Source organism: Canis lupus, chromosome 32, assembly GCF_003254725.2.
Source record: "Canis lupus dingo isolate Sandy chromosome 32, ASM325472v2, whole genome shotgun sequence".
In the NCBI taxonomy this organism is placed as follows: domain Eukaryota; kingdom Metazoa; phylum Chordata; class Mammalia; order Carnivora; family Canidae; genus Canis; species Canis lupus.
This window is the reverse complement of record NC_064274.1, coordinates 799,643-825,002: the sequence shown is the minus strand read 5'-3', so window position 1 is coordinate 825,002 and position 25,360 is coordinate 799,643. Positions and strand designations below refer to the sequence as shown.

The 25,360-nt window shown below is 40.1% G+C and overlaps 1 protein-coding gene and 1 pseudogene across 3 annotated transcripts in view; one reads left to right on the top strand and one right to left on the bottom strand.

Moving 5' to 3' along the window:
* SCARB2 (scavenger receptor class B member 2) overlaps nucleotides 1–24,898 on the top strand; it is a 76,797-nt gene extending 51,899 nt beyond the window's left edge. For all 3 annotated transcript variants that reach the window (XM_025427541.3, XM_035709519.2, XM_049105047.1), the window contains 7 exons: nucleotides 2,655–2,774; nucleotides 5,682–5,851; nucleotides 12,205–12,323; nucleotides 13,639–13,712; nucleotides 16,392–16,443; nucleotides 20,392–20,550; nucleotides 22,081–24,898. In XM_025427541.3, coding sequence (XP_025283326.1) covers nucleotides 2,655–2,774; nucleotides 5,682–5,851; nucleotides 12,205–12,323; nucleotides 13,639–13,712; nucleotides 16,392–16,443; nucleotides 20,392–20,550; nucleotides 22,081–22,119 — 733 coding nt within the window. In that variant the 3' untranslated portion in view covers nucleotides 22,120–24,898. The remainder of the gene's footprint in view (nucleotides 1–2,654; nucleotides 2,775–5,681; nucleotides 5,852–12,204; nucleotides 12,324–13,638; nucleotides 13,713–16,391; nucleotides 16,444–20,391; nucleotides 20,551–22,080) is intronic.
* Nucleotides 19,456–19,751, bottom strand: LOC112647018 (60S ribosomal protein L38-like; annotated as a pseudogene).
* Nucleotides 24,899–25,360: the final 462 nt, after the last annotated feature.

Sequence of the window (25,360 nt, the reverse complement as noted above, 5' to 3'; positions counted from 1 at the left end):
CCGGGGCTGCAGGCGGCACTAAACTGCTGCGCCACCAGGGCTGCCCTGTAATTCTCTTTTTTAGTGGGGTCTTTGTCTGGTTTTGGAATCAAGGTAATACTGGCCTTATAGAATGAGTTTGGAAGTTTTCCTTCCATTTCTATTTTTGGAATAGTTTGAGAAGAATAAATACTAACTATTCCTTAACTGTGTGGTATTTCCCTGGAAGCTATCTGGTCCTGGACTCTTGTTTGTTGGAAGAATTTTGATTACTGATTCAATTTCTTTGCTGCTTATTGGTTCCTATTTCAGTTTTGGTAGTTTATATGTTTCTAGGAATTTATCCATTTCTTCCATCTTGCCCAATTTGTTGACATACAATTTTGCATAAACCTTCATAATTGTTTGTATTTCTGTGGTGTTGATTGTGATCACTCCTCTTTCATTTGTGATTTTATTTATTTGGGTCCTTTCTGTTTTCTTTTTGATAAGTCTGGCTCAGGATCTATTAATTTTATGAAGTCTTTCAAAGAATGAGCTCCTAGTTTCATTGATCTGTTCTATTGTATTTTTTGTTTCTGTATCATTTATTTCTGCTCTAATCTTTATTGTTTCCCTTCTTCTGCTGGCTCTGGCTTTATTTGCTATTCCTTTTGTAGATCTTTTAGTTGTAAGGTTAAGCTGTGTGTTTGAGGCTTTTCTTGCTTCTTGAGGTAGGTCTGTATTGCTATATACGTCCCTCCTAGGAACCCAAAGGTTTTAGGGTGTCATGTTTTCATTTTCATTTGCTTCCATTGTTTTTTAAATTTCTCCTTTAATTTATTGTTAACCTATTCATTCTTTAATAGAATGGGATGTTCTTTAACCTTCAAGTATTTGTGGTCTTTCCAAATTTTTTCTTGTGGTTGACTTGCAAGTTTCATAGCGCTATGGTCTGAAAATATGCATGGTATGATCTCAATACTTTTGTACTAGTTGAAACCTGATTTGGGACCCAGTATATGATCTATTTTGGAGAATGTTCCATGTGCATTCAAAAAGAATGTGTATTCTGTTGCTTTAGGATGAAATGTTCTGATTATATCTGTTAAATTCATCTTGTCCAGTGTGTTATTCGAAGCCACTGTTTCTTTATTAATCTAATGCTTAGATGATCTGTCCATTGCTGTAAGTGAGGTGTTAAAGTCCCCTACTATTATTGTATTGTTAGCAATGAGTTTATTTATGTTTGTTATTAATTGGGAGGCATAAATATTTACAATTGTTGTATCTTCTTGTTGAATAGACCCCTTCTTCATCTCCTGTTACAGTCTTTGGTTTAAAAGCTAGTTTGTCTCATATGTGTATGGCTACTTCAGCTTTCTTTTGGTGTCCATTAGCATGATAAATGATTTTCCATCCCCTCACTTTCATTCTCCAGGTATCTTTAGGTCTAAAATGAGTCTCTTGTGAACCACATATAGTTGGGTCTTTTTTTTTTTTTAACCCATTCTGATACCTCAGGCATATTACTATATCTGTTTTGATTAGACCCCTGGCTGTGACCTCTTCATGTTCCTTCTTTTGGGATGGATTCCTCCATCTTGGCATTTTGGCATTTTGTCTAGGCCTCTGTCTTCTGTATCTTAGGAAAGCCTGTTATGTTTCTTGTTCTTGAGAGTAATGGCTTATATTAAGAAGATGTCATATAGTGTCCAGGGCCTGGCACTCAGGAAGTGTCTCTGGTGTGTGCTGTGTGCACTCTGCTGTTGTGTTTTTGGCTGCTTTCCTCAGGTCAGGCCTCTGCAGAGTTTCACCTTGCCTGCAGTGGGGTGTGTTTGGATCTTGTCCAGTATGTGATGAGTTTTAAGTAGGTGTGTTTTGTTCAGCTTCTTAAAAGAGACTAAATCCTATTTCCCCTATAACTTAAGCTTTTCAACGCTCTATGGTCAGTACACTTGGTATGTGTGGGTGTTTTGTGCTGGTATTCTGGGGGAGGGGCCAGCTTTCTGCTCTCTGACTCTCAGGCACCCTTGCCCTAGTTCAGAAGCACCTGCAGAGCCCAGCAGGGGCAGGGCTTGGTGTAAGTGGCGCAAACCTCCACTCTGGGGCGCTGTGCTGCTCACTGAAGTGCATCTGCAGACTTCACACCTCCTACCTTCCATGATGAGGCCTCTTTTCTCCCTCTAGTGGTGTAATTTGTTCTCTCCGTCCTCAGATAGATTCCCTAGGTGTTCAGAATGATGTGATGTTTATCCAGCTGTGTTTAAGTGACAAGATAAGCATGAGATCCTCCTCTGCCTCTGCCACCTCAACTCTTTCTTCAAGAGCTGAACAGAACCATCCCGAGGTCTCCCGTCTGCGGGCTAGCTCTGAACAAGGCTGTTGTTCATGCTAAATTGAATCACTGTTTTAAGAAAATGGGTATTTCTAAACCTCTACATAGGATACTCTTTTTGCAGAAAGGAAAGAGGGATTTTTGGACATTGCCTCTATCAGAATTGATTCAGGGATCAAGTGCCTACTATTACCCCCTCTTAATCCAGTCCCTAACTAGCATTCCCTTTGTGTCTGCAGATGGATAAGATTCTGTGGATAGCTGGCTCCCAATTCAGGCTTGAAAAGTCCTGACCATCTGAGAGGATCTAAAATCAAATTTGATAGTCTTGATTCTTTCTTGTGCTTATCAATCGCAGGTCGCTTGACTGGTGGACAACAGACAAATGCAATATGATTAATGGAACAGATGGAGATTCTTTTCACCCGTTGATAGACAAAGACGAAATTCTTTATGTCTTCCCATCTGAATTTTGCAGGTAAGAACTTTACAGATAAGTTCTTTGACTGCAAGACCACCAAAAATGTGAGGAATATATGCAGCTACCCTTCATAGGTGTGGACATTTATGCTTCATCAATGATGAATGCCGATACAATACTGAGACACGCTGTGGGGCAGTGGTTCACAGCGGGCTCCAGAGCGAGACTGCATTGGTTCATTTGAACACCAGCTCCAACATGTAGTGCTGTGTGACCTTGGGAAAGTTATTCAACCACTTTGTGCCTCACTTTCCTCATTTGTAAAATAAAGACAGAAATAGTTGCCTACCTTGGGAGTTGTTATGAGGACAAATGCATTATTCTTAGTGAAATACTTAGCCCAGGGCCTGTCTACGGTAAACACTCAGTAATGGCTCTTAGTTATTTGATATGCTCTGTCAAGCATGATACTTAACCTGGTCTTCCAGTCAACAGGTAACCTCTACATAGAAGATAAACCAAACTGAGGTCTCTGGTTCAGAGTTCCCTTAGATCATACCTGCTCCCGCCTGCCCTGTAAGCTCTCCCTCCCTCCCACCTGCTCCTGCATGATTATGGCTCCTCTATGGGCAAGAAAGCATCCCACGCTCCATCCTGATTCCCATACCCCCATCAGCCACTGCCCTTTCTCTGCTCTTCACCCTCAAACTGCCTGAATGAATGGCTGATTCACACTGGCTCCAGATCCTCCCTTACTTATCCTGGCAAGTCTTTTTATGAAACTTCTCAAAGTCCCAAGTGACTTAGTTGCATTTGACGCTGTTGATTCAATATCCTGAATAATTGCTGTTCTTTTGGCATTCTGTAGCTCACATAATTGCACCACCTACCCAGTCCAGCCTGCCGGAAATATTGGTGGCATTATACATTTCCCTTCTCTCCTGCATCGAATTTGCTACCAAATCTGCTACTGGATGCTGGGATGCCTTCTCAGAGAGAGCTCTTGCATCTGCCCCCACCTCTCCATCGTTGCTGCCTGTGCCACGGCTCACATCCCTTCCAACTCTCCCACAGAATACCACCGTCCCTGTCCCTCTCTCACTGGCTGCCCTTATCCGTACATATTGTGGAAGGCCAGAAGGAATAGAAAGTGCATTTGAATGCAGTGAGTGAAACCAGGCAACCAAAAGTGCAGTGGGTGGCCTCTTACAAGATCTGGTGCGGAGGAAACATGTTCTTATCTGGCACAACCACTTTTGAAGGGCCACTTGGCAGTGTTCAGTAGAGCCAAAGATGTGCAAACTCCACAGTGCTTCACTATTTTCCTGTGTAAGTTCGCTGGCCTGAAGAACCCTTGCATAGACATATAAGGAGATGTGTACAGAAAAGCTCATTGCAACATGGTTTTAGTAGTGGAATATTGGAAGCAATTTAAATCTCTCTATATATTTTAATTATCATATTATTTTAAAATTTTAATTCCAGTATAGTTAACATACAGTATTAAATTAGTTTTAAGTGTATGATATAGTGATTCAATAATTCTCTATATTACTCAGTGCTCATTTAAGTCTCTATAAAAAGGAGGATATAAATAAATTGTGGTGTATTCATATGATGGAATATTGTATAAGATTTAACATCTGAGAACCAGGGGCACCTGGGTGGCTCAGTCAGTTAAGTGTCTGCCTTCAGCTGAGGTCATGATCCTGGGGTCCTGGGATTGAACCCCATGTCAGGCTCCCTGCTCAGCAGGAAGTCTGCTTCTCCCCCTTCCTCTGCCCCTCCCTCCAGTTTATGCATGCTCACTCTCTCTCTAATAAATAAATAAAATCTTAAAAAATTATAAAATATGAGAACCAGACAATGCAATGTTATCAATCTTAATAATGTCATACTGAATGAAGAAGCAAATTACAGGAAGAGAACATGGTATACTGTTTATATATAACACTTAAAAATAGCAAACCATGCCACATATTGTTTGTGAGTGTGCACATTGGTGAAAGGATAACAGCCTGCAAGGGATGGATAAACCCCAAGTTCAGGATACTGCTTACCTCTGGGGACTCAGAGAAAGGCTAGAATGAGGAGTATGATGTAGGAGCAGTTTTATCTGTAATGTACTTTTTATTTATCTGAGTAGTATTTGTTCTAAAAGGTATTTATAATAGTATTTTTCTGTCTGCCCAAAATATTTTATTTAGAAAATGCTATAGGAGTGGGATGTGAGTACAATGCAGTGTTATTTACAACCCTACAAGAGACGTATCCCACCTCGGGTTCAAGGATGAAGAAGTCAGGCCCAGAAAGCATTTCACTTTGGCCTGCAATGAAGGGCTGAAGTATCACTTGAGACAGTGTGTATGAGAGTGTTGTGTCTATCATTCAGGTGCTATGAAAACACTATTGAGATAAATGGCTGCAATAATAAACATCAAAATAAATCCCCAAATACGGAAACTTTTTATTTGAGAGAAATGGGTATCAAAGTATACATTCAAATCAAATGTCTGGCCAATGCACACTTTTCAAGTGCTTACAAATCTATCTGGCTGAGCCTTTTGCCACCTTTTCTGCTTTTGCTTTGCCTCTGCCTCCCCCTTGCTTCTGCTCTGTCCATACTGGCATGTGTCCATGCTGGGTTAGACAACTCTTTTATTTCTTTCAATTTGAGTCTCTGTCTTCAATGTCATCTTCGTTTCCTATCACACATTTTTTCCCTTGGCCTTGGTTGGCTGTTACTACAGCAGCTACCTCTTAAACATTTTTCATGATAATTCCTCTTCTACATTGAGTGGTGTGAGTTCCTCTCAAGCTTTCTTTTGCATCTTAATTTCCCACTAAACTTAATTTCCCGTAAACTTTAGCCACGTTGTACCTGAACAGTTGTGAACTTACTGGTCTGGGGCCGACTGCACTGACCAGAGCCCACACTGATTTTTCCTTCTTACTTCCTACCAGATCAGTGTATATAACTTTCAGTGACTTCAAGAGTGTGCAGGGACTGCCTGCCTTTCGGTATAAAGTGCCTGGAGAAGTATTAGCCAATACCTCAGACAATGCCGGCTTCTGTGTGCCTAAGGGAAACTGCCTGGGCTCAGGAGTTTTGAATATCAGCATCTGCAAGAATGGTAAGAGCTCAGGGAAGGGACATGATTCTGTGTGTCTAGAATGCAGGGTTAGTGTTCTTCAACAAAGAATGTTGTCAACCCAAATGAAATAGTGATTCTGACTTTTCACAAATAATATTTCACAATATGGCTATTAAATGGTAAAAGATTACTGGCTTCTCTGTATTGCTTGTTTTTTTAAAATTGAAGGTATGCTTGACACATAACATTATATTAGTTTCTGGTATACAATATAACAATTCAATATTTGTATATATTGTAAAATGATCACTGCAATAAGTCTGGTTAACATCTGTCACCATACCTAGTTATAAAAAAGATGTTTTTCTTGTGATGAAGACTTTGAAGATCTATTCTCTTAGCATCTTGTAAATATGCAATATATTATTATTAACTATATTACATCCCTGTAACATTTATAACTGGAAATATGCACCTATTGACCCCTTTCAGCCATTTCTCCCACCCTAACCCTGCCACTTCTAGAACCACTGATCTGTTCTCTGTCTATGAGCTTGATTTATTGTTGCTATTGTTTTTAAATTCTACATGTAACTGAGATCATAGGTATTTGTCTTTGTCTGACTCATTTCACTTAGCGTAATGCCCTCAAGATCCATCCCTGTTGCTGCACATGGCAAGATTTCATGCTTTAAAAAAAAAAAAAAAAAAGATTTCATGCTTTTTTATGGCTGAATAGTTCCACCGTGTCTGTATGTGTGTGCACATATATATGCACCACAACTTATTTATTAATTCATCCACTGATGGACAGTTAGGTTATTTCCGTATCTTAGTTATTGAAAATAATGCTGCAATGAACATAGGGGTGCATATATCTTTTCAAATTAGTTTTTGGTTTTTGTTTTTTTTGTTTTTTTGTTTTTTTTTTGGATAAATACCCAGAAGTGGAATTGCTGGATTGTATGGTGGGTCTATTTTTAATTTTTAAAATATTTTTATTTATAAGAGAGAGAGAGAGGGAGAGTTTGCATGTGAGCAAGAGGAGGGGCAGAGGGACAGGGAGAGAGAGAATCTCAAGCAGACTCTGCCTTGAGCATGGAACCTGACGTAGGGCTCAATCTCATGACTCTGAGATCATGACCTGAGCTGAAATCAAGATTTGAACACTTAAGCAACTGAGCCACCCAGGTGCCCCTATTTTTAATTTTTTTGAGAAACCTTTATATTGTTTTCTACAGTAGTGGCACCAATTTACATTCCCATCAACAGTACACAAGGGTTCCCTTTTCTCTGCATCCTCACCAACACCTATTGTTTCTTGTGTTGTTGATTTTAGCTATTCTAACAGGTGTGAAGTAATATCTCATTGTGGCTCTGGTTTGCATTTCCCTGATGATTAATGATGTTGAACATCTTTTCATGAAGCCATTTGCCATTTGTATATCTCCTTTAGAAAAATGTCTACTCAGATCCTCTGCCCATTTTTCAATTGAATTGTTTGGAATTTTTGCTATTTAGTTGCATGAGTTCTTTATATAGTTTGGATATTAACCCCTTACAGTTATATGATTTGCAAATATTTTCTCCCAGTCAGTAGGTTTCATTTTGTTGGTGGTTTCCTTTGTTATGCAAAAGTTTCTTAGTTTCTGTGGTCTCATTTGTTTATTTTTGCTTTTGCTTTTGGAGTGAGATCCAAAAAGTATCACTAATACTGATGTCATGGAGCTTACTGTCTATGCTTTCTTATAGGAGTTTTATGGTTTCAGGTCTCATATTTGAGTCTTTAATCTATTTTGAGTGAATTTTTGTGTATGGTACAAGAAAGTGGTCCAGTTTCATTGTTTTGCATGTGGCTGTCCAGTTTTCCCAACACAGTTATTGAAGACTCTGTTCTTGCCTTATGGTATATTCTTGGGTCCTTTGTCATAAATTAATTGACTGAATGTGCATGGGTTTTATATCTGGACTCTATTCTGTTCTACTGACGTGTCTATTTTATGCCAATTCCATACTGTTTTGCCATACCATGGCCTTGTAATATAGTTTGAAATTGGGGAGTGTGATACCTTTAGCTTTGTTTTTCTTTCTTTGTCTCTTATTAAAGTCTCTCTCTCTCTCTTTTTTTTTTTTAAGTCTGTTTTGTCTGATGTAACTCCAGCTATCCCAGATTCCTTTTGATTTCCAATTACATGGAATATCTTCTTCCCTCCATTATGGTCGGTCTGTGCATGTCTTTACATTTGAGATGAAGCTCTTTAGGCAGCATATGGATGGGTCTTGTAATTTTTAAAAAATTTTTATTTATTTATTCATGAGAGACACAGAAAGAGAGGCAGAGATATAGGCAGAGGGAGAAGCAGGCTCCCTGAAGGGAGCCTGATGCAGGACTCAATCCCAAAACCCTGAGATTACCACCTTAGCCAAAGGCAGGAGCTCAACCACTGAACCACCCAGGTGCCCCAATTTATGATGATTTCAAAGCAGAGTTAGTTTTACACCCTGCCGCAGATCTCCGGGTATTTCTGAATGTCTGAGCTGCTCAGGTCCTTTCCGTGAATGAGACAGAATTATTGGTGGCACAACTGGAAAAAGCATTTTCTTCATCTTGAGAACTAATTTTGACAATCACAATTATTCACAATATTCTTACTAGATAGGCATCCAGAGGCCTCTTTTTATAATTGTGGAAACCAGGGCCCAGAGAGGGAAAATGATTTTTATAAAATTTTATCTCTGAGCAAATCCCTGCTAAAACTTAGGTTCTTCTCCTGTTGCTACTGTGATGCTTCTTAGGCTACAATTCCTCTTTGAAGTTTCTTCTGAGGAATTTTGGAACCCATCTTTCCTGAATAAAGTTGCCTTTACCCCCTGAATAAAGTCCTGTGCTAACTTTTGCCCTCTCTAATTTGCCTGAAAAAAATCTCCTTTTGGGGTAAGTCTGAGGTCAGCAGTATACCTCCCTATTTTCTGTCTGCTAGGGTAGTGGCTCCTAAATTTGGTCTTGCATGAGAATTGTCTGGAGAGTCATTAAAAATATGTCCTGGGGCCCACCTGCTGGGGCCCCAGAACCTGTATTTTTAACATGAGCTCCAGGTGATTCTCATGAGAATGGTGCCTATACTATTTGGGAACCACTGAGCCACGGTACATGGTACCCCTCCCTAGAGATAAGACCAAAGGTATGTGGGAGCAAGTGCCTGATTCTGACCTGTCCTGCTTTCTTACTAGGTGAGTGGTCCTGAAAGAGTGTCCTGCCCACACAGTCCAGGTACCTCCAGCTCCAGGCACAAGTATAGGCATATTTTTTCTCATTATTTTGTTAACAATCTGCTTCCTCAAGAAGTTGACGTCCTAATCAGCCAAGATTCTGTTTGGCAACTCAATCTCTTGGTACAATCCTTTTCTTCTTGCCTCTTATAGACTCTCAGATATGGACTGAAAAGTGAAACCTTCTGGGATTATCATCCAGTGTTTTGAATTTCCCCAGAGAACCTTTTGGATGGTGGGATGGGTCAGTGTTCTGGAGTCAGTTAGATCTGGGTTTGGTTCATATTCTGTTAGCCCAGTAACCAAGTTGGTTGAGGAGGATCCTTGACCTTAGTTTTCTCATCTGTAATGTGGGGGTGATGATAACTCCCTTGGAAGGTTGTGTGAAGGTTAGAGATTATGTATATAAAACACTGAAGATATGTCTGGCCCTTATCAAGTTCCCAATAAATCTTTAAAAATACATTTTAAAGATCATTTTAGGTCACAAAGAAGGAAAATATGACGTTGTGAAACTGTTTAGTGAACAGTTTCTTCCTAAACAAAACGCATAGATGTAACAGATGATATGTATCTTAAGCCATGGCTGGTAGATGTATAAGCAAATCTAAATTATTTGGCAGTAAGCTAATTTCTCCAAATGTATATTTCCCTGGTAGCAATTGTTGGATCCCTCTCTCCTCTTCAATAGCATAATCTAGAATAGGTTTTCTTTAATAACTTGTTTCCCTATTTGCTCTTTTTAACATATAGTGTTATATTAGTTTCAGATGCACAACATAGTGATTTGACTATTCTATATATTAACAGTCACCACAATAAGTGTAGCCACCATCTGTCACCATACAACATTGTTACAATATTATTAACTATATTCCATATGCTGTGCTATTCATGTCTGTGGCTTATTTATTTCATAACTGGAAGTTTGTACCTCTTAATCCCCTTCACCTATTTCACCCAACTCCCCCAGTCATCACCTACTCTCCGGCAACCACCACATTGTTCCCTGTATTTATGTCTGTTTCTGTTTTTTTTTTTCATTTGTTTTGATTTTTTAGATACCACAAATAAGAAATTATGTGGTATTTGTTTTTCTCTGTCTGACTTATTTCACTTAGCATAATACCCTCTGGGTCCATCCATATTGTCACAGATGGCAAGATCTCATTCTTTTTTATGCCTCAGTAATATTCTATTATATATGGCTACCACATGTTCTTTATCCATTCATCTATTGCTGGCAGTATTGTAAGTAATGCTTCACTGAACATAGGGGTGCCTGTATCTTTTCAAATTAGTATTTTCATTCTCTTTGGGTAAATACTCAGTAATAGAATTACCAGATTACATGGTATTTCTATTTTTACTTTTTGGAAGAAACGCTACACTATTTTCCACTGTGATGATACCAATTTCCATTCCCATCAACAGTGCACAAGGGTTACTTTTTTCCCACGTTCTCAGCAACATTTGTTATTATAATCTTGTCTTTTTGATACTAGCTATTCCAACAGGTATGATGTGATATCTTCCTGTTGTTTTGGTTTGCATTTCTCTGATGATTAGTGATGTTGAGCAATTTTTTCATGTGTCTGTTAGCCAACTGGATATCTTCTTTGGAGAAATGTCTATGCAGGTCCTCTGCCCATTTTTTCGATATATTATTTATTTTTTTCAGTGTTTAGTTGTATAAGTTCTTCATATATTTTAGATACTAACCCCTTACCAGATAATATTATTTGGAAATATCTTCTCCTGTTTAGTAGGTTGCCTTTTTCTTTTGTTGATAGTCTTTGCTGCGCAAAAGGATTTTGTTCTGGTGTGGTCCCAATAGTTTATTTTTGCTTTTGTTTCCCTTGCCAGAGGAGACATATCTATAAATATGTTGTTAAGTCCAATGTCCAAGAGATTATTGCCTGTTTTTTTCTAAGAGTCTATGGTTTCAGGTCTCATAGTCAGGTCTTTAATCTGTTTTGAGTTTATTTTTGAATATGGCGTAGGAAAGTGGTCCAGTTTCTTTCTTTCTTTTTTTTTTTTTTACATGTAGCTGGCCAGTTTCCCCAACATGATTTATTAAAGAGATTGCCTTTCCCCCCATTGTATGTTCTTGCTTCCTTTGTCATAAATTAGTTGACCATGTAAGGGTGGGTTTATTTCTGGCCTTCCTATTCTGTCCTTGATCTCTGTGTCGGCTTTTAAGCCAGTACCATTCTGTTTTGACTAATAAAGCTTTGTAGTATATCTTGAAATCTGGAATTGTGATATCTCCAGCTTTATTCTTTCTCAAGATCACTTTGACCCTTCAGGATCTTTTGTAGATTCTTACACATTTTAGGACTATTTGTTCTAGTTCTGTGAAGAATACTATTGGTATTTTAACAGGAATTGCATTGATTCTGTAGATTGCTTTGGCTATCATGGACATTCTCTATTTGATTCTTAAAAGAATAGGGAAGAAAATAAAAGAAAAAACAGAGTCTTCATGTGGGCAGACCTTGATCTAGGCAGAGGCTGGGCAGATAGCATGACCAGGCAAAGTCTTAAAAAATTCTGTATCAACATATGCAGGAGAAGAAAGCCTGTCTTAGATAAACCAAGAAAAACAGAAAAGCAGGCAAAAAAAAAAAAAAAAAAAAAAAGTTCTTTCATTGGTAGAGATTTGCAGTTGAAACAGTGCTTTCAGATGATCATGTCTCATTCAATTAGAATTCTGCCTTCATCACCTGATAGCTGGATGTGAACTTCGCTTTCCTCAAGTGCAAAATGAAATTAATAGTTTTAACTTACTAGGGCTGCTGGGAATATTAATTAAAATAATGTGTGTATACCTTTATATTTCATAGGTGCAGTAAATACTGAAGACTATATAATTTAGCCATGACTTCAATATATATTGTAGAATAAAATCATGTTAGGGTAAATAAGATGTCAGAAAAAGAAGTATAAATCCCAAACTAGGAGGTGTTGAATGGAATTTTGCCTGTCCCATTCCTCCACGCAAGTCTCCTTACATATAGAATTTCCCCCTTTCTAGGAACCAAGTTTATGATCAGGAACTCTATATTCATCTTGGACTTTCAAGAACCACATCATTTCTTTCTATTTTCCTCAAAATTCAGGTGCACCCATTATTATATCTTTCCCACACTTCTACGAAGCCGACAAGAAGTTTGTTTCTGCCATAGACGGGATGCGTCCAAATAAGGACTACCATGAGACATTTGTGGACATTAATCCAGTGAGTACACACATCTTCCTGGTAAAAGCATGCATTTGATTCTGCTTACTCGGTGTTTTCTGGTTTAGCCTGAGCAGTGTTAATGTACTATCTCCCTGCCATATACATATTCAAGTGGAGAAGACTCAGCTCAGTGCATGTGATGCGCAGTCTCACGGCCTGCCTGGCTGAACTCTGTGGCTCTAATACACAGAAACGTCAGCAAACCCGCTTTGACAAAAAAGCACTTCTGAACATTGCATCACTGGAGCAACTGGGCCTGGACCCATGTAACCTGGCAGTGTTCTGTTGCCAGCCTTAGACTTGAACGAACATACCTTCTCCCACTGGCAGACAGATCAGCAAGGCTGAAGACAAACATTCTTTTGCTTACCGCGGGGAAGGTTTGGTTGAAATTTAAATATATGTATTAGCTTCAGTTACTTTTGGCAAACCTCGTTCTACGGGCACTCTTGAGAGTTTATTGTATGAGATGATTAATTTAAAAGGCATTAGAAATACATATGCTTTCATCCTGTTGTCAAAGAGGAGAAAAGCTAAAGCCACGCCAAAAGGAAGGGAATCTCCTTTTACTATAGGAGAGCCTCTCCCTTTAGTAACCGAGTTAAAGGTCAGATACCTTCATTCTTGGGATTTCACATACATGGAAGAGTGAAGCAAAAGCAGTAACAGTGTCGAGCACAGCAATCTATGGCAATTCGCTCTTGTAGCTGAGAAATCAGTGTCTTATCATTTTCTGAAAAAGATCAGGTGTTTTCCCCCTTCTCTCTCTTAACCTTCAGTCTGTTCCTCTTCCTCAGCTGACCTGTGGGCAGGCGTTTGTCCCCGAGAGAGGGCCGGGCAGAGCCCCTAGACCTCAGCGCGGGGATGAGGCGGCCTTAGGGGACACGTAAGGGGATCCGGTAGCAGCAGTTGCTTTCCCGGCTTGGTGGTGGTGGTGGCGGTCCTGACCATACCAGGAACCACACCCTGGCTCAGCGCTCCCTCCTGCCAGGGTCACCTAGGGCTTTCCTGTCTGAAGTGGTGGCACCTTGGGTGCCTGCTAGAAACACCCAATGTCCTGCTTCCCTCCAGACCCACTGAATCCCAATCTGCGTCCCCAAGAGCTCACACGCATACTACAGTTGGAGGAGCACTGGTCTCCCGGGCACCCAGCCCCAGCCGCAATGCTCGCTCTGTCCCGGGGTCAGTTGCCCTTGTCCCATCCACTCTTCCTCTCAGATGTGGCAGCGGCCACCCGAGTTGTGAGCACCACACAGAAATGGTGCTCCACTGAGAAAAACTAATGTTTTCTTTCCGCTTCTCTGGTTTGCAGTTGACAGGAATTATCCTAAGAGCCGCCAAGAGGTTCCAGATCAATGTTTATGTCAAAAAGTTAGACGACTTCATGTAAGTTTGACTTCTCTCATCAGAGGCAGGGGGTGGTTTTGCTGCATTGACTTTCTGGTGGGGTCAACAAGGCAGCATTCAAATAGCTGCCTTGGACTTGGGATTTACTTATTTTATTTTATTTTATTTTATTTTATTTTATTTAAGATTTTATTTATTTATTCATGAGAGACACACAGAGAGAGGCAGAGACACAGGCAGAGGGAGAAGCGGGCTCCATGCAGGGAGCCTGACGTGGGACTCGATCCTGGGTCTCCAGAATCATACCCCGGGCTGAAGGCAGCACTAAACTGCTGAGCCACCGGGGCTGCCCTACTTATTTTATTTAACCGAACATCCATAGTGTGCTTTCCATGGATCACACACTGCTTTAAGCCTCTTACATGCAGTAGCTGATTTATTCCTCATGGTAACCCTGTGTTAGCCCCATTTGACGGATGAGGAAACCAAGGCATAGACAGGTGACATAAGGCTACAGAGTAGCCTCCACTCTGTGCAGTGCTTCCCTTGCCATGACTCTGGTCACCTCCCTTACCTGGCTTCCTACTGCTCCCACCCAGGGCCAGCCACAGGCTCTCAGTTAAAATAGGCTTCTGAGTCCCACCTCTCCTCCCCGCATGCCATCTAAAAACCACCTCTTAATTAAGAGGACTCAGAAGCCTCAGCCTGTGGCAAGGGAAGCACTGCGTGGAATGGGGAGGAGACACTCTGTAGCCTTAGGGACGCCTGGGTGGTTCAATGGTTGAGTGTCTGCCTTCGGCTCAGGGGTGATCCCAGGGTCTAGGGATCGAGTCCCACGTCGGGCTCCCCACAGGGAAATGGTGCTTCTCCCTCTGCCTGTGTCTCTGCCTCTCTCTCTCTCTCTGTCGCTCATGAATAAATAAAACCTTAGAAAAAGAAAAAGACCTAGAGCCTTAGAATCAAAATGGAATTATGGTCCTGACTCCACTTTTTATTTCTGTTGGCCCTGGACAAATGACTCTGAGCTGTAATTCCCATGTCTTAAACCTGGGACAGGGATGCCTCCCACATGGGACTAGTGTGAGATTTAAATGATATAGTGTCCTCCCAACAGGTGCAGAGCTGGTTCTTGGTTAAGGGCTCTGAGCTCTGATCATACCTAGTGGCCTGGTTACAAAACATTCTGAGGAGGGGTGCCTGGGTGGCTCAGTCAGTTAAGCATCCGATTCTTGATCTTGGCCCAGGTCTTAACCTCAGGGTCGTATGAGTTCAAGCCCCACATTAGGCTCCAGGAACCTACTTAAAAAAAAAATTAAAAAACAAAAACCGTTCTGAGGAATGGCAGCATTGTTCTGCTGGCTGCTGGCCATCCCTCTGATAACTCTTGAGAGAATAGTAATCATTTTGATGAATTTGCTTTCAGCGTCTTGTATTTTGATTAAAATGCTTAATATAAATGTGCAACATTTGGAATTGTTAGACTGACAGATTGGAATCTAGCTTCTGATTGATAAGTGTTTGCAAAGATAACTCAGAAGTCTTTATAAGTTCTGGGCAATTGAATGAAATAAGTGTGCTGGAATTTTTAAATGAACTTCTCTCTCCAGGGGTACCTGGTGGCTAGTCAGTTAAGTATCTGACTCTGATTTCGGCTCAGGTCATGATCTCAGGGTTGTGGGATGGAGCCCCACATTGGGCTCAGCCCTCAGTGGGGGTCTGCTTGTCATTCTCCCTCCTCTTCTGCCCCTCCCCCTGCTCACACAACTTATCTCTCTGGGCCGGGATGTCTATAAAATAATCTCATATTTTGTCTTTTTATAAATTGCGGTATAATTGACATACATTATATTAGTTTCCAGTATACAATATAATGATTTGATTTTTTTTATATATTACAAAACAATCACCACAATAATAATAATAGTTATTATCTGTCACCACAGTAGGCACAGAATTTCTTTCTTGGGATGAGAACTTTTAAGTTCTATTCTCATAGCAACTTTCAGCTATGCATTACAGTACTATTAACTAAAATTGCCATGCTGTACTTCACATCCCTAGGACTTACTTATTTTATAACTCGAAGTTTGTACATTTGGACTCCCTCCATCCATTTTGCCAACCCCCCTACCCCTAACTCTGACAACCAGCAGTCTGTCCTCTGTGTCTGTGAGCTTGGTTTTTTGTTTTGTTTGTTTATTTTAGATTCCACATATAAAGGAGAATATACAGTATTTGTTTTTCTATGTCTGATTCATTTCACTTAGTGTAGCTTCCTCAGGGTCTGTCACAAATGGCAGATTGTGACATTCTTTTTTATGGCTGAATGGTATTCCAGTGTGATTATATGTATATATATATAATGTTTTCTTTATTCATCCATTGATGGACACTTTGGTTGTTTCCATATTTTGGTTATTGGAAAAAATACTGCAGTGAACATAGGGGTGCATATATCTTTTTGAGTTAGTATTTTCATTTTCTTTGGCTAAATATCCGAAAGTGGAAGTGCTGCATCATATTGTAGTTCTGTTTTAATTTTTTTCAGAACCTCCATACGGTTTGCCCTAGTGGCTGCACCAATTTACATTCCCACTAACAGGGCACATCCACATCCTCACCAACACTTATTCCTTTTGCCTTTTGATACTAGCCATTCTAACAGGTATAAGGTGATATCTCATTGTGGTTTTGATTTGTCACCTTTTGTCTTTCTAGTGAAACAGGAAACATTAGAACCATGGTTTTCCCAGTGATGTATATCAATGAGGTAAGTCCCGGGAGGGAGCCACATATATATTTTACTTGTGGAAGCTTGGAAAACTTCCATTATGATGTCTACTATTGTAGCTCTGTAATTTAAGATGTGAGAAAGGGGGAAAGGTGATTTTTAAAAATCTGTCCTCAGAAAATTTGTTTATATGTTTATATGAGGCTGCCAATGTTTGAGATTTGAAAATGACAGAAACAAAATTTCCTTTCTCAAGAACATATTTTGGGTTCTGTCTTCTGAGAAGCTGGTTATGTAAGAAACAAAATGCAAAGGTAAGTGAAGTAATGTCAGACACTGTCGAAGCAAAAAAAAATAGCCAAAACTCAGACAGATGGGCGGTTAAACCTTTCTTTGCATCTCCTCCATCTTTGAAACTCTCCCGGTTTGTAGAATGTTATCAGTTTACCATTCATGTAGTTGAGCAGGAGAAAAAGTGGGTAAAATTAAAATGATTAGCAATATTACATGAAAGTTTTATGTATGGTGGTTAAAGAAATGACTGAATAAAATGAGATACATTCTCATTAATTTTACTGGTGTGTGGTTGCCTTATCTTTTATATAGCATTGAGGGTTTTTCTTACTTTCTGGTAAACAAACATATATCATAGGACATAGATCGTGTCATAGTTCAAACAAAAAGGGTTTCCCTAATGAAATATTTCTTTCTTTCACAATGTACCCACAAAAATTTTATCCCTAGATGTTAGATATAAATTGAAGTTTTGCAAGTAAAAACTTTGTTTTTGGAAAGCTCAGAAAACACCTGCTATGTAAGACACTTTTGATAAATTCTTTTATGAATCACGTGCATTTATTATATATATACACACACATATCCTCAAGTTCCCTCTTTCTTCCACCCAGTTTTGTGGGGGAATACACTTGTAAGGGTGTTCCTTCTCCAATAAATTCTTGATTGGCTTGCTTCGGTTGTTAACAGTAGCGTCATTTAAAAAAGTTTTTATTATTTTTTCTGTTCCCTAAACTTGTTCTGTGTAGAAGATTCAGTAACAGGGATTGGCAAGAAAAAGGAAAATTAAAATAACTTTCACAAAACCTGGGCCACACTGACATTGTTTTGTTCTTGACTTGCTTCGTTTTACTCAAAAATGTTGTAAAATTGTTTCCAATGATACCTTTGTAAAATATAATTTAACAACAACAAAATATATATATATAATTTAACATCTTACGCTTCGTAAAATGAACACATGCTCTTTATAGACCTCTTGGAAAACTAAAAATCTGTATTTTAGAAGTGAATTACCATACAGATATTGAATCATTATCTTGTACGCCCAAAACTAATATGTTATGTGTCAATTATACCTCAATTAAAAATTTTTTTAATATTTAACAAGTGAATCACTGATAAACTGTCCCTCAAAGACAAGTATAGCTGACATCTGCTTATGTTGTCTCTTAGTATTTTTCTAGTGTTGATATTAGATAGTTGAGACCATCCTGTAGATGCAGTTTTATAACATTCTTCTTTTTTTTTTTTATAAAGATTTTATTTATTTATTCGTGAGAGACACAGAGAAGAGAGAGAGGCAGAGACACAGGCAGAGGGAGAAACAGGCCCCATGCAGGGAGCCCAACATGGGACTCCATCCCAGGACTCCAGGATCACCCCCAGGGCTGAAGGTGGCACTAAACCGCTGAGCCACCCAGGCTGCCCTCTCTCTTTTTTTTTTTTTTTTTCATTTGGCTTTACTTTGGTAGCCACATTTATAAACTTTTGAAGGGTTTGTGCTTACAATTCTAAGATAAGGCTTTTATCATTCCATAGGAAAAATTTAGGCAATACTTACCAACTTGTAGAATCTATTTGTGATTGCTCCTGTTGCTTGCTCATTGCTCATCACTGTTCTTGTTTGTGGAGAGGCACATGAAAGCAGGGCTTTTTGAAAACAAGGAAGGACCCTGTTCTGGCAGCTTATGTTCATAGTTATGGCATATTTGAAGTCCCCTCCAACTCAGCCTTTGCTTTACTTTGCTTTTTGGTTGAAGACTATATTGAGTCCAGGGAATTACAGAGTAAAACCTTGTGCTTTCGGTGCCTCCCTAGAAAGAATTTGACTTTACTCTAGAAAAAGAAAACATTAAACCTTGAGGTGACCTTGAGATTGCTCTCCCACTTCCTTTTTTCAGAGAAGGAGACTCTAACATGGATGGATCTTGGTCAGTTGCTGGAACCACCAGCCCTAGAAACCCATCCTTTGTTTCAGTCTAGTACAGATTCAGCCTAAATTAAGCCGAAAGTTTCATTTGTTGCTCATAATTTTTATGAAATTAAGTTCTCCAGACACCTCACTCATTGTAATTTACAGAGATAAGATCTTTGTTCTGTTTAGAAAGTGTTATCCTAGAACATTTTCTTGGTTATCAACACCCTCTGGAATTCTAGTGAGCCTCAAGACTTCCTTGGACACTCTACTGAGACCTCTGGTCTTTTTTAAGAAATGTATTTTTTTTAAGAAGCATTTTTTTAAAGATTTTATTTTTAAGTAATCTCTACACCTAACATGGGCTTGAACTTATAACCTAGAACTTACAGCCTAGAGCCCAAGAGTCTCATGCTCTACTAACTGAGTCAGCCAGGTGCCCCGAGACCTCTGGTCTTGATTAGTAGAGATTAACCAAAACAATAAATTATACTTTCCACATACCATTGTTGGAATGTTTCATTCATTCAACCAACTGACATTAATGTAGCACCTACTGTGTGTAGAGTGCTATTCCTAAAGTTGAGGTGACTGAGATATAAGTCTTTCCTCTGGAAATCTGTCACAAGGAGATCTGCAGATAAACAGACAGTTACAACACAGAGTGCAGAGTGATTTTAGAGGTGTTTTAGGGGAGTAATTTGAAAGAGCAATAAAGGGCTAACCAGGCCTGAGATGGCCAGAGAAAACTTCTGGGTGGAAGTTAGGCTGAGTTGGATTTTATTTATTTATTTTTTTGCTGAGTTGGATTTTATTTTATTTTATTTTATTTTTTTAAGAATTTTTAAAATTTTAATACAGTTCAAATCAGTGGGCCAGGTTCATTTTAGCTCCTTCACTGCCAAACCTGGGGGCAGAGACTGCTTGAGTTTCTCTGCCTTCTCTTTGTCTGTGATGACCAAAGTATAAAGATATCAGCTGCATCGAACTTTAAACTTCACATTATCCTTATTCTTCTTGATCTTGACGGATTTGGCGTCCTTCCGCTGGGCCGTCAGCAAGAAGTCCTTGATTTCCTCGATTTTGCGAGGCATGGCAACGGGGGTCGCAGGGGTCGCGGGGGTCAGCGCGCGGCCGGCCCAGCAGGCAGCAGGAATCGCTGAGTTGGATTTTTTTTTTTCTGATGAGTAAAATTATTTTATTTTATTTTATTATTTTTTTTTAATAAAATAATTTTTATTGGTGTTCAACTTACCAACATACAGAATAACACCCAGTGCTCATCCCGTCAAGTGTCCCCCTCAGTGCCCGTCACCCACTCACCCCCACCCCCCGCCCTCCTCCCCTTCCACCACCCCTAGTTCGTTTCCCAGAGTCAGGAGTCTTTACGTTCTGTCTCCCTTTCTGATATTTCCCACACATTTCTTCTCCCTTCCCTTATATTCCCGCTGAGTTGGATTTTAAAGGATGAGTTGGAGTCGTCAGATACAAAAGATGGTATTATCTCATTATTTTTTAATACTTTTTCCCTCCTATTTCCAACCTTCCTTCCTTTGAAAGGAAGATATGTTTTCAGGGGAAAAAAAATGTAAATGAATAAATGCCCCCTCTGGTTACTCTAATTTATAAATGGATTTTCGGTATCTCTGATTTGCTAATGGGAAGACTTACCCAAACTGTGTTTAATGATTTGGAGGAGAGATATAGCAAAAAAAAAAAAACCTCTACACCCTGAATATTAAGTAATCGGGGGATATTATTTTCTTGCCTTCCAGAGTGTTCTCATTGATAAAGATACTGCAAGTCGACTAAAGTCTGTGATTAACACTACTTTGATCATCACCAACATACCCTACATTGTCATGGCGCTGGGTGTGTTTTTTGGTTTGATCTTCACTTGGCTTGCATGCAGAGGACAGGGATCCATGGATGAGGTGAGCAGTGGCTGAAGGAACTTCTCTCTTACTGGATAACTTTATCTGAGAAAGTCAACTGTACTTCATTGAAGGGCTGTCAACTGGCTCTATCACCCAGAATCCTCAGGATGGATTCTGAGATTTTATGCTGAGCACAGTGACTTCGTGGTTACATCACTACTAAACCAAATGGGAAGCAAGGGGAGTGTCTCAAAGAGGGAGGAGTAATACAGTAGTATTGTCCCATCTTGGGGGCTGTCTTCATGGATGTGGAATCCCTGGGAGTAAACTTAATGTTTCTGAAAATAGCCAGAAAGGAGAGGAAGATCATTTAACAGCTAAACATCTGGGCTTTGGTGTCAGACTGCCTAGGTTCAAATCCCAATTCTGCCATTTAATGGTTATGTGGCACTAGAAACTGTGCCTCAGTTCATCTGTAAGGTGAGATAAGAGAGCTTGCTTTTGGAGGTTTTTGTAAGGATTAGATGATATAGTAAACAGAAAGCAGTTGGCCCAATGTTAGCATTTAGTAGGAGCTCAATAAACATTAGTTATGTGATGAAATAATTCAAAGATTGTAGAGCAAGGCAACCAGAGACTTGCTTGGAAAGAATCGTATTATATTAGAAGATACCTAACGCTGAGTCGTCAGTGCATAGGAAATGACTGGCGCAGGGGAGCAGTAACTTTCTTGGAGTGAAGGGAACCCCCTCTAGCCCCCCTGCCACTCCCCAACCAAATGGGTGGGCTAAATAAGGTTAGGTTGGCCTCCCTGAGTGACCAGCCGGCCAACCTAGCTCAACCTTCAATAAGCCTTTCCTGTGGGATCCTTTCTTAAAATTCTCAGCAACTTTCCTTTTTTGCAGCAAAGGCTTCCCCCCACGCCCCTTCTAGCTGCTTCAGCTAAGTGTCTGAAGCAAATGTGAAGTAGGAAATGAAATAGGTTGAAACCATCTCAATAATATTAGCTCAGATTTCCCTGTGTTCTATATTCTTCCATGATTTCCCTTAACCTGTGCCCATCAAGTTAGCATGAATTAGGTGTGAGGCAATTATTTTGCCATTTCTATGTGTGGATCTCACTTGCAGTCTGACGTGCCGCCACTGAGATGTCCATAAGCACAGGTGATAGCCCATGTATGTTATCACTACTCCTACAATTAACCGCCTTCATGGAGTCAACAAGCAAGCAATGATTGAGCAGCCCCCACCTCTGAGACATTGTTCTCTGACAGGTTTCAAACCAGGGAGGAGCCAAAGCCATGGAGTGTGATGAGGGTTATAGTCCAGGTGGATGCCAGGAAGGGCACTGCTCTGGTATCAGGGGTGGGGAAGGGGAGGTTGGAGCAGGCCTCGCCAGAGGGTGAGGGCTGAATGGCAGAGCAGCAGCAGGCTGAGTGACAAGAGAGGGGAGTGTGACAGCCGCCATCCTGTCAGTCTCCCCTCCTTTCATCTTCCTCCACCCCCTGCACCCCAACGTTTTCCATCCTGGGAGAACTTTCTGAAGTGAATACCTGACCTCTCTGTCCCCTCTCTTCCGAGTCTCAGGGAACTCCGGATGAAAGAGCACCCCTCATACGAACCTAACCTAACGGAGGCCCGAGCTTGGTGAAGGAGCCCTGTGACTGTCCTGACAGGGACCCAACATGAGGAAACTATCCACGTCTTCACAGGAATGTTGCCTGTTGTAGTGAGGAGGGAGGAGACCCTGTGCTGGCAAATGACCAGAGCATTGTGGCAGGAGGTTAAATAATGGACTGACATGGTTGCCTGTTAGGCTTTATAAAATTGTTTTGTTTTCCATGTGTCTAGCAAGTATTTAATAAACTCTTGTAATTTTTTTGTTATAAGGTGCTGGTAGCTCCAGAATTTTGTGACAACTGTTGTGGTTAAAATGTATCTGTATCGCTTGTTAACGTTCCCTGGTCTAACCTTACTCAGTAAGCTTTATTCACCAAACTTTGTGCTCAAAATATATCAATACTATTTTATGTTCATTTCACCCCCAAAAGAGAAGTAAATAAGAGTTCGGAACCCAGGGTAAAATGGTAGCCTCATTCAATACATCATTAAAATGCATCTTATTTCCTCTTTAAAAAACGTGATTTATTGTATTTCATGCTAATCTTCAGTTCAGAATTCCTCCAGGAAAATAATTCAATCTTTTGACTACTTTCACACTGGCTGCAAACCAAGCAGGGAAAGGGTAGGGTGAGGGGAGGTTATGCAGTGGAGCAGTACCCTGGAGTTGAGAGTGATAAACCCCTGAGGCTTTTGTATTTGTACTTTTGTGAATTTAGAGAATGCAAAAATATGTTGGTGAGGACATTCTTCTCATAAAGAGTAGAAGTAAATGCTGGTTGTGAATTTGTGGGTAGCCTGGATTTTCTTTTTCTTTTTTTTTTTTCTTTTTTAGTTTAATGATCTTAATGTGGAAAGGTGCTTCTGGGAGGTGCTTCTGGCAGGTGTCTAATATTTTCCCCCAGTCACCCTTGCCAAATATGATACTCTATTAAGTACAATATTATTGAGTGATTCTTTGTGCAGTTATTTATGAGTATGGGAGATCTCTCCATATCTAGCTCAGTGTTTTTCCTTCCTCAGATCTGGTGCCTTCCAGTTCTATGGCTCACTGTCACTCACTGAATAGAGAAACACGTGCCTTGCACTTCCTGCGACAGTCATCTTGCTGACAGAATGAACGATGGTGTTTTAAAATATTGCACAGGAAATGCTTTAAAGAAAGGTCCCTGGGCACCCAGGAGCAGAACTATCTCTCTCCTCAGAAGACCTCGTGGTTTGCAGTGCCACCTAAATCAAAGGGTTAGGAACCATCATATGTTACAAGTTCAAGCATATTTAAGGGAATTTTCTTCCTCCTCAAAGCTCACTATTCATTTTTGATTGAGAAACTTATACAGTTATCCAGCAAAGTGCACATAGAATTTCTTAACAACTGAATCATTTTATAGGATTTTCTGTCTAAAACTGGATTTCAGTGTAAGCAAGTGAAAAAAAGCAAGCCATGGATTTCACAAATATAGCTTCTGATTCCTCTATGGAGGCAATAAATCCCATTGCCCTAATTTCTTTCTCTCTACACTAAAGCAGGATGTGACATGTTCCCTTCCTGAAGGGGCAATTCATTGACTCCCAACTTCTCTATAAATTAAGAGAACTTATAGATATCCCAAATCACCAAAATGTGAAAAACTAAATCGAGAATATCTTGTCTTCAATAACACCAAATATCTAGATTCTTTAAATTTCTCAATATTAAACTATATAATTGGCACACCTTCTTCTTTTGTGCATCCACTTACCCACACCAATAAAACTGGTAAACCAGTGCGTATTCATTGTTTCACCCTATTATCAGAGTATAGTCATCTGTGAGGAGGAAATTTTTAAATACTATGAATGATAACAGTTGATTTACACTTTAGATTGAATTCCACACAGGCAAGGGAGACCAAAAATATATTACCGCCATGTGATTCTTAATAGTTATTTGGCTTGGAATCCCCTTTGATATTCTTTCTGAAAAATCTGTGGCAAGCCCAAAAGCTGCAGTCAAGATTATAGATTGGTTAAGAAGAATGAATGTGCCTATTGGCTTTAGGTTGAAAATAACAAACTATTCCTCATGCATTATCCTGGAAAGGCCCCCAAAGTCTTTGTGATTCTCATAATCACAGAATATGTGTGTCCTGTACTATGATACTCCACTTAGGGAAAAACCAGAGGGAGGCTTACCTTGCTTCTCTCAGAGAAAATTGAGAGTTAAGCACAGGACAGCAAATGGGCTTTGCCACTTTTAGCTCAAGGCTTTTCCTCCTGGACTTTATTTCCTCATGCTCTAGAAAGATTGCTAATGGTCAAGTGGAACAAGTACTATATGACTAACCCCTATTGGGGTTTTTACTTAAGGTAGGCTTTTTTTTTTTTTTTTTTAAAGATTTTATTTATTTACTCATGAGAGACACAGAGAAAGAGAGGCAGAGACACAGGCAGAGGGAGAAGCAGGCTCCATGCAGGGAGCCACATGCCGGACTCCATCCCGGGTCTCCAGGATCACACCCTGGGCTGAAGGCGGCGCTAAACCGCTGAGCCACCTGGGCTGCCCCAGTAGGGTCTTTTTTTAATTTAAATTGCTTGAGATTTGAGTTCTGCAGAAGGTGACCTTCACACTTGGCCCTCTGGGCATTATTAGTGGACTTAATTGCTCATGGCTATTAAACAGAATATTGAGCAGAATGTTCTTACTGTAGCTTAAATAGTTGGTTCATTTCATGTGATTCTTGACGTGTTTACTTCTATCCTTAATGCAATGGAGTATTTCGCTAATAAAACTATTTATATGAAATTGCACTGGAAATGGTATGTCATCAGATGACCACTCATCTCGAGAGTTTCATTTGAAAGATGCTCTTTGCCTCTTGACAGATGCAGGCCTGAATCTCATCTGTCGGGCCATTTGTGACTTCTGTTCAGCTGTGGTGGACAGTTCTAGGCAGCCTGACAAGTCGAACTTGAAGCAGGTTCTATGCTGTGCTCATCTGCCCGAGGGCTTTCTCCAGAACCCTCGAAGTCCCACAGAAGCCCTGAGGGCTCAGGAGACCCAGGTATTGACCCTTAACCAAGGGGGCAGGAATCAGCTGATAAGTACTTCAGTCCTCAGAGGTTCATTCTATGTGATTCCTCAACTAGGACTGCCCACAGTAGGATTGCCTTCATATCATCATTTCTTCCTTCCCTGTCTCACACTCCCCAAGCCCCCCTCCACCACCACCCCTTCGACTGCTGCTTCCTCCCAAATAACCTACCT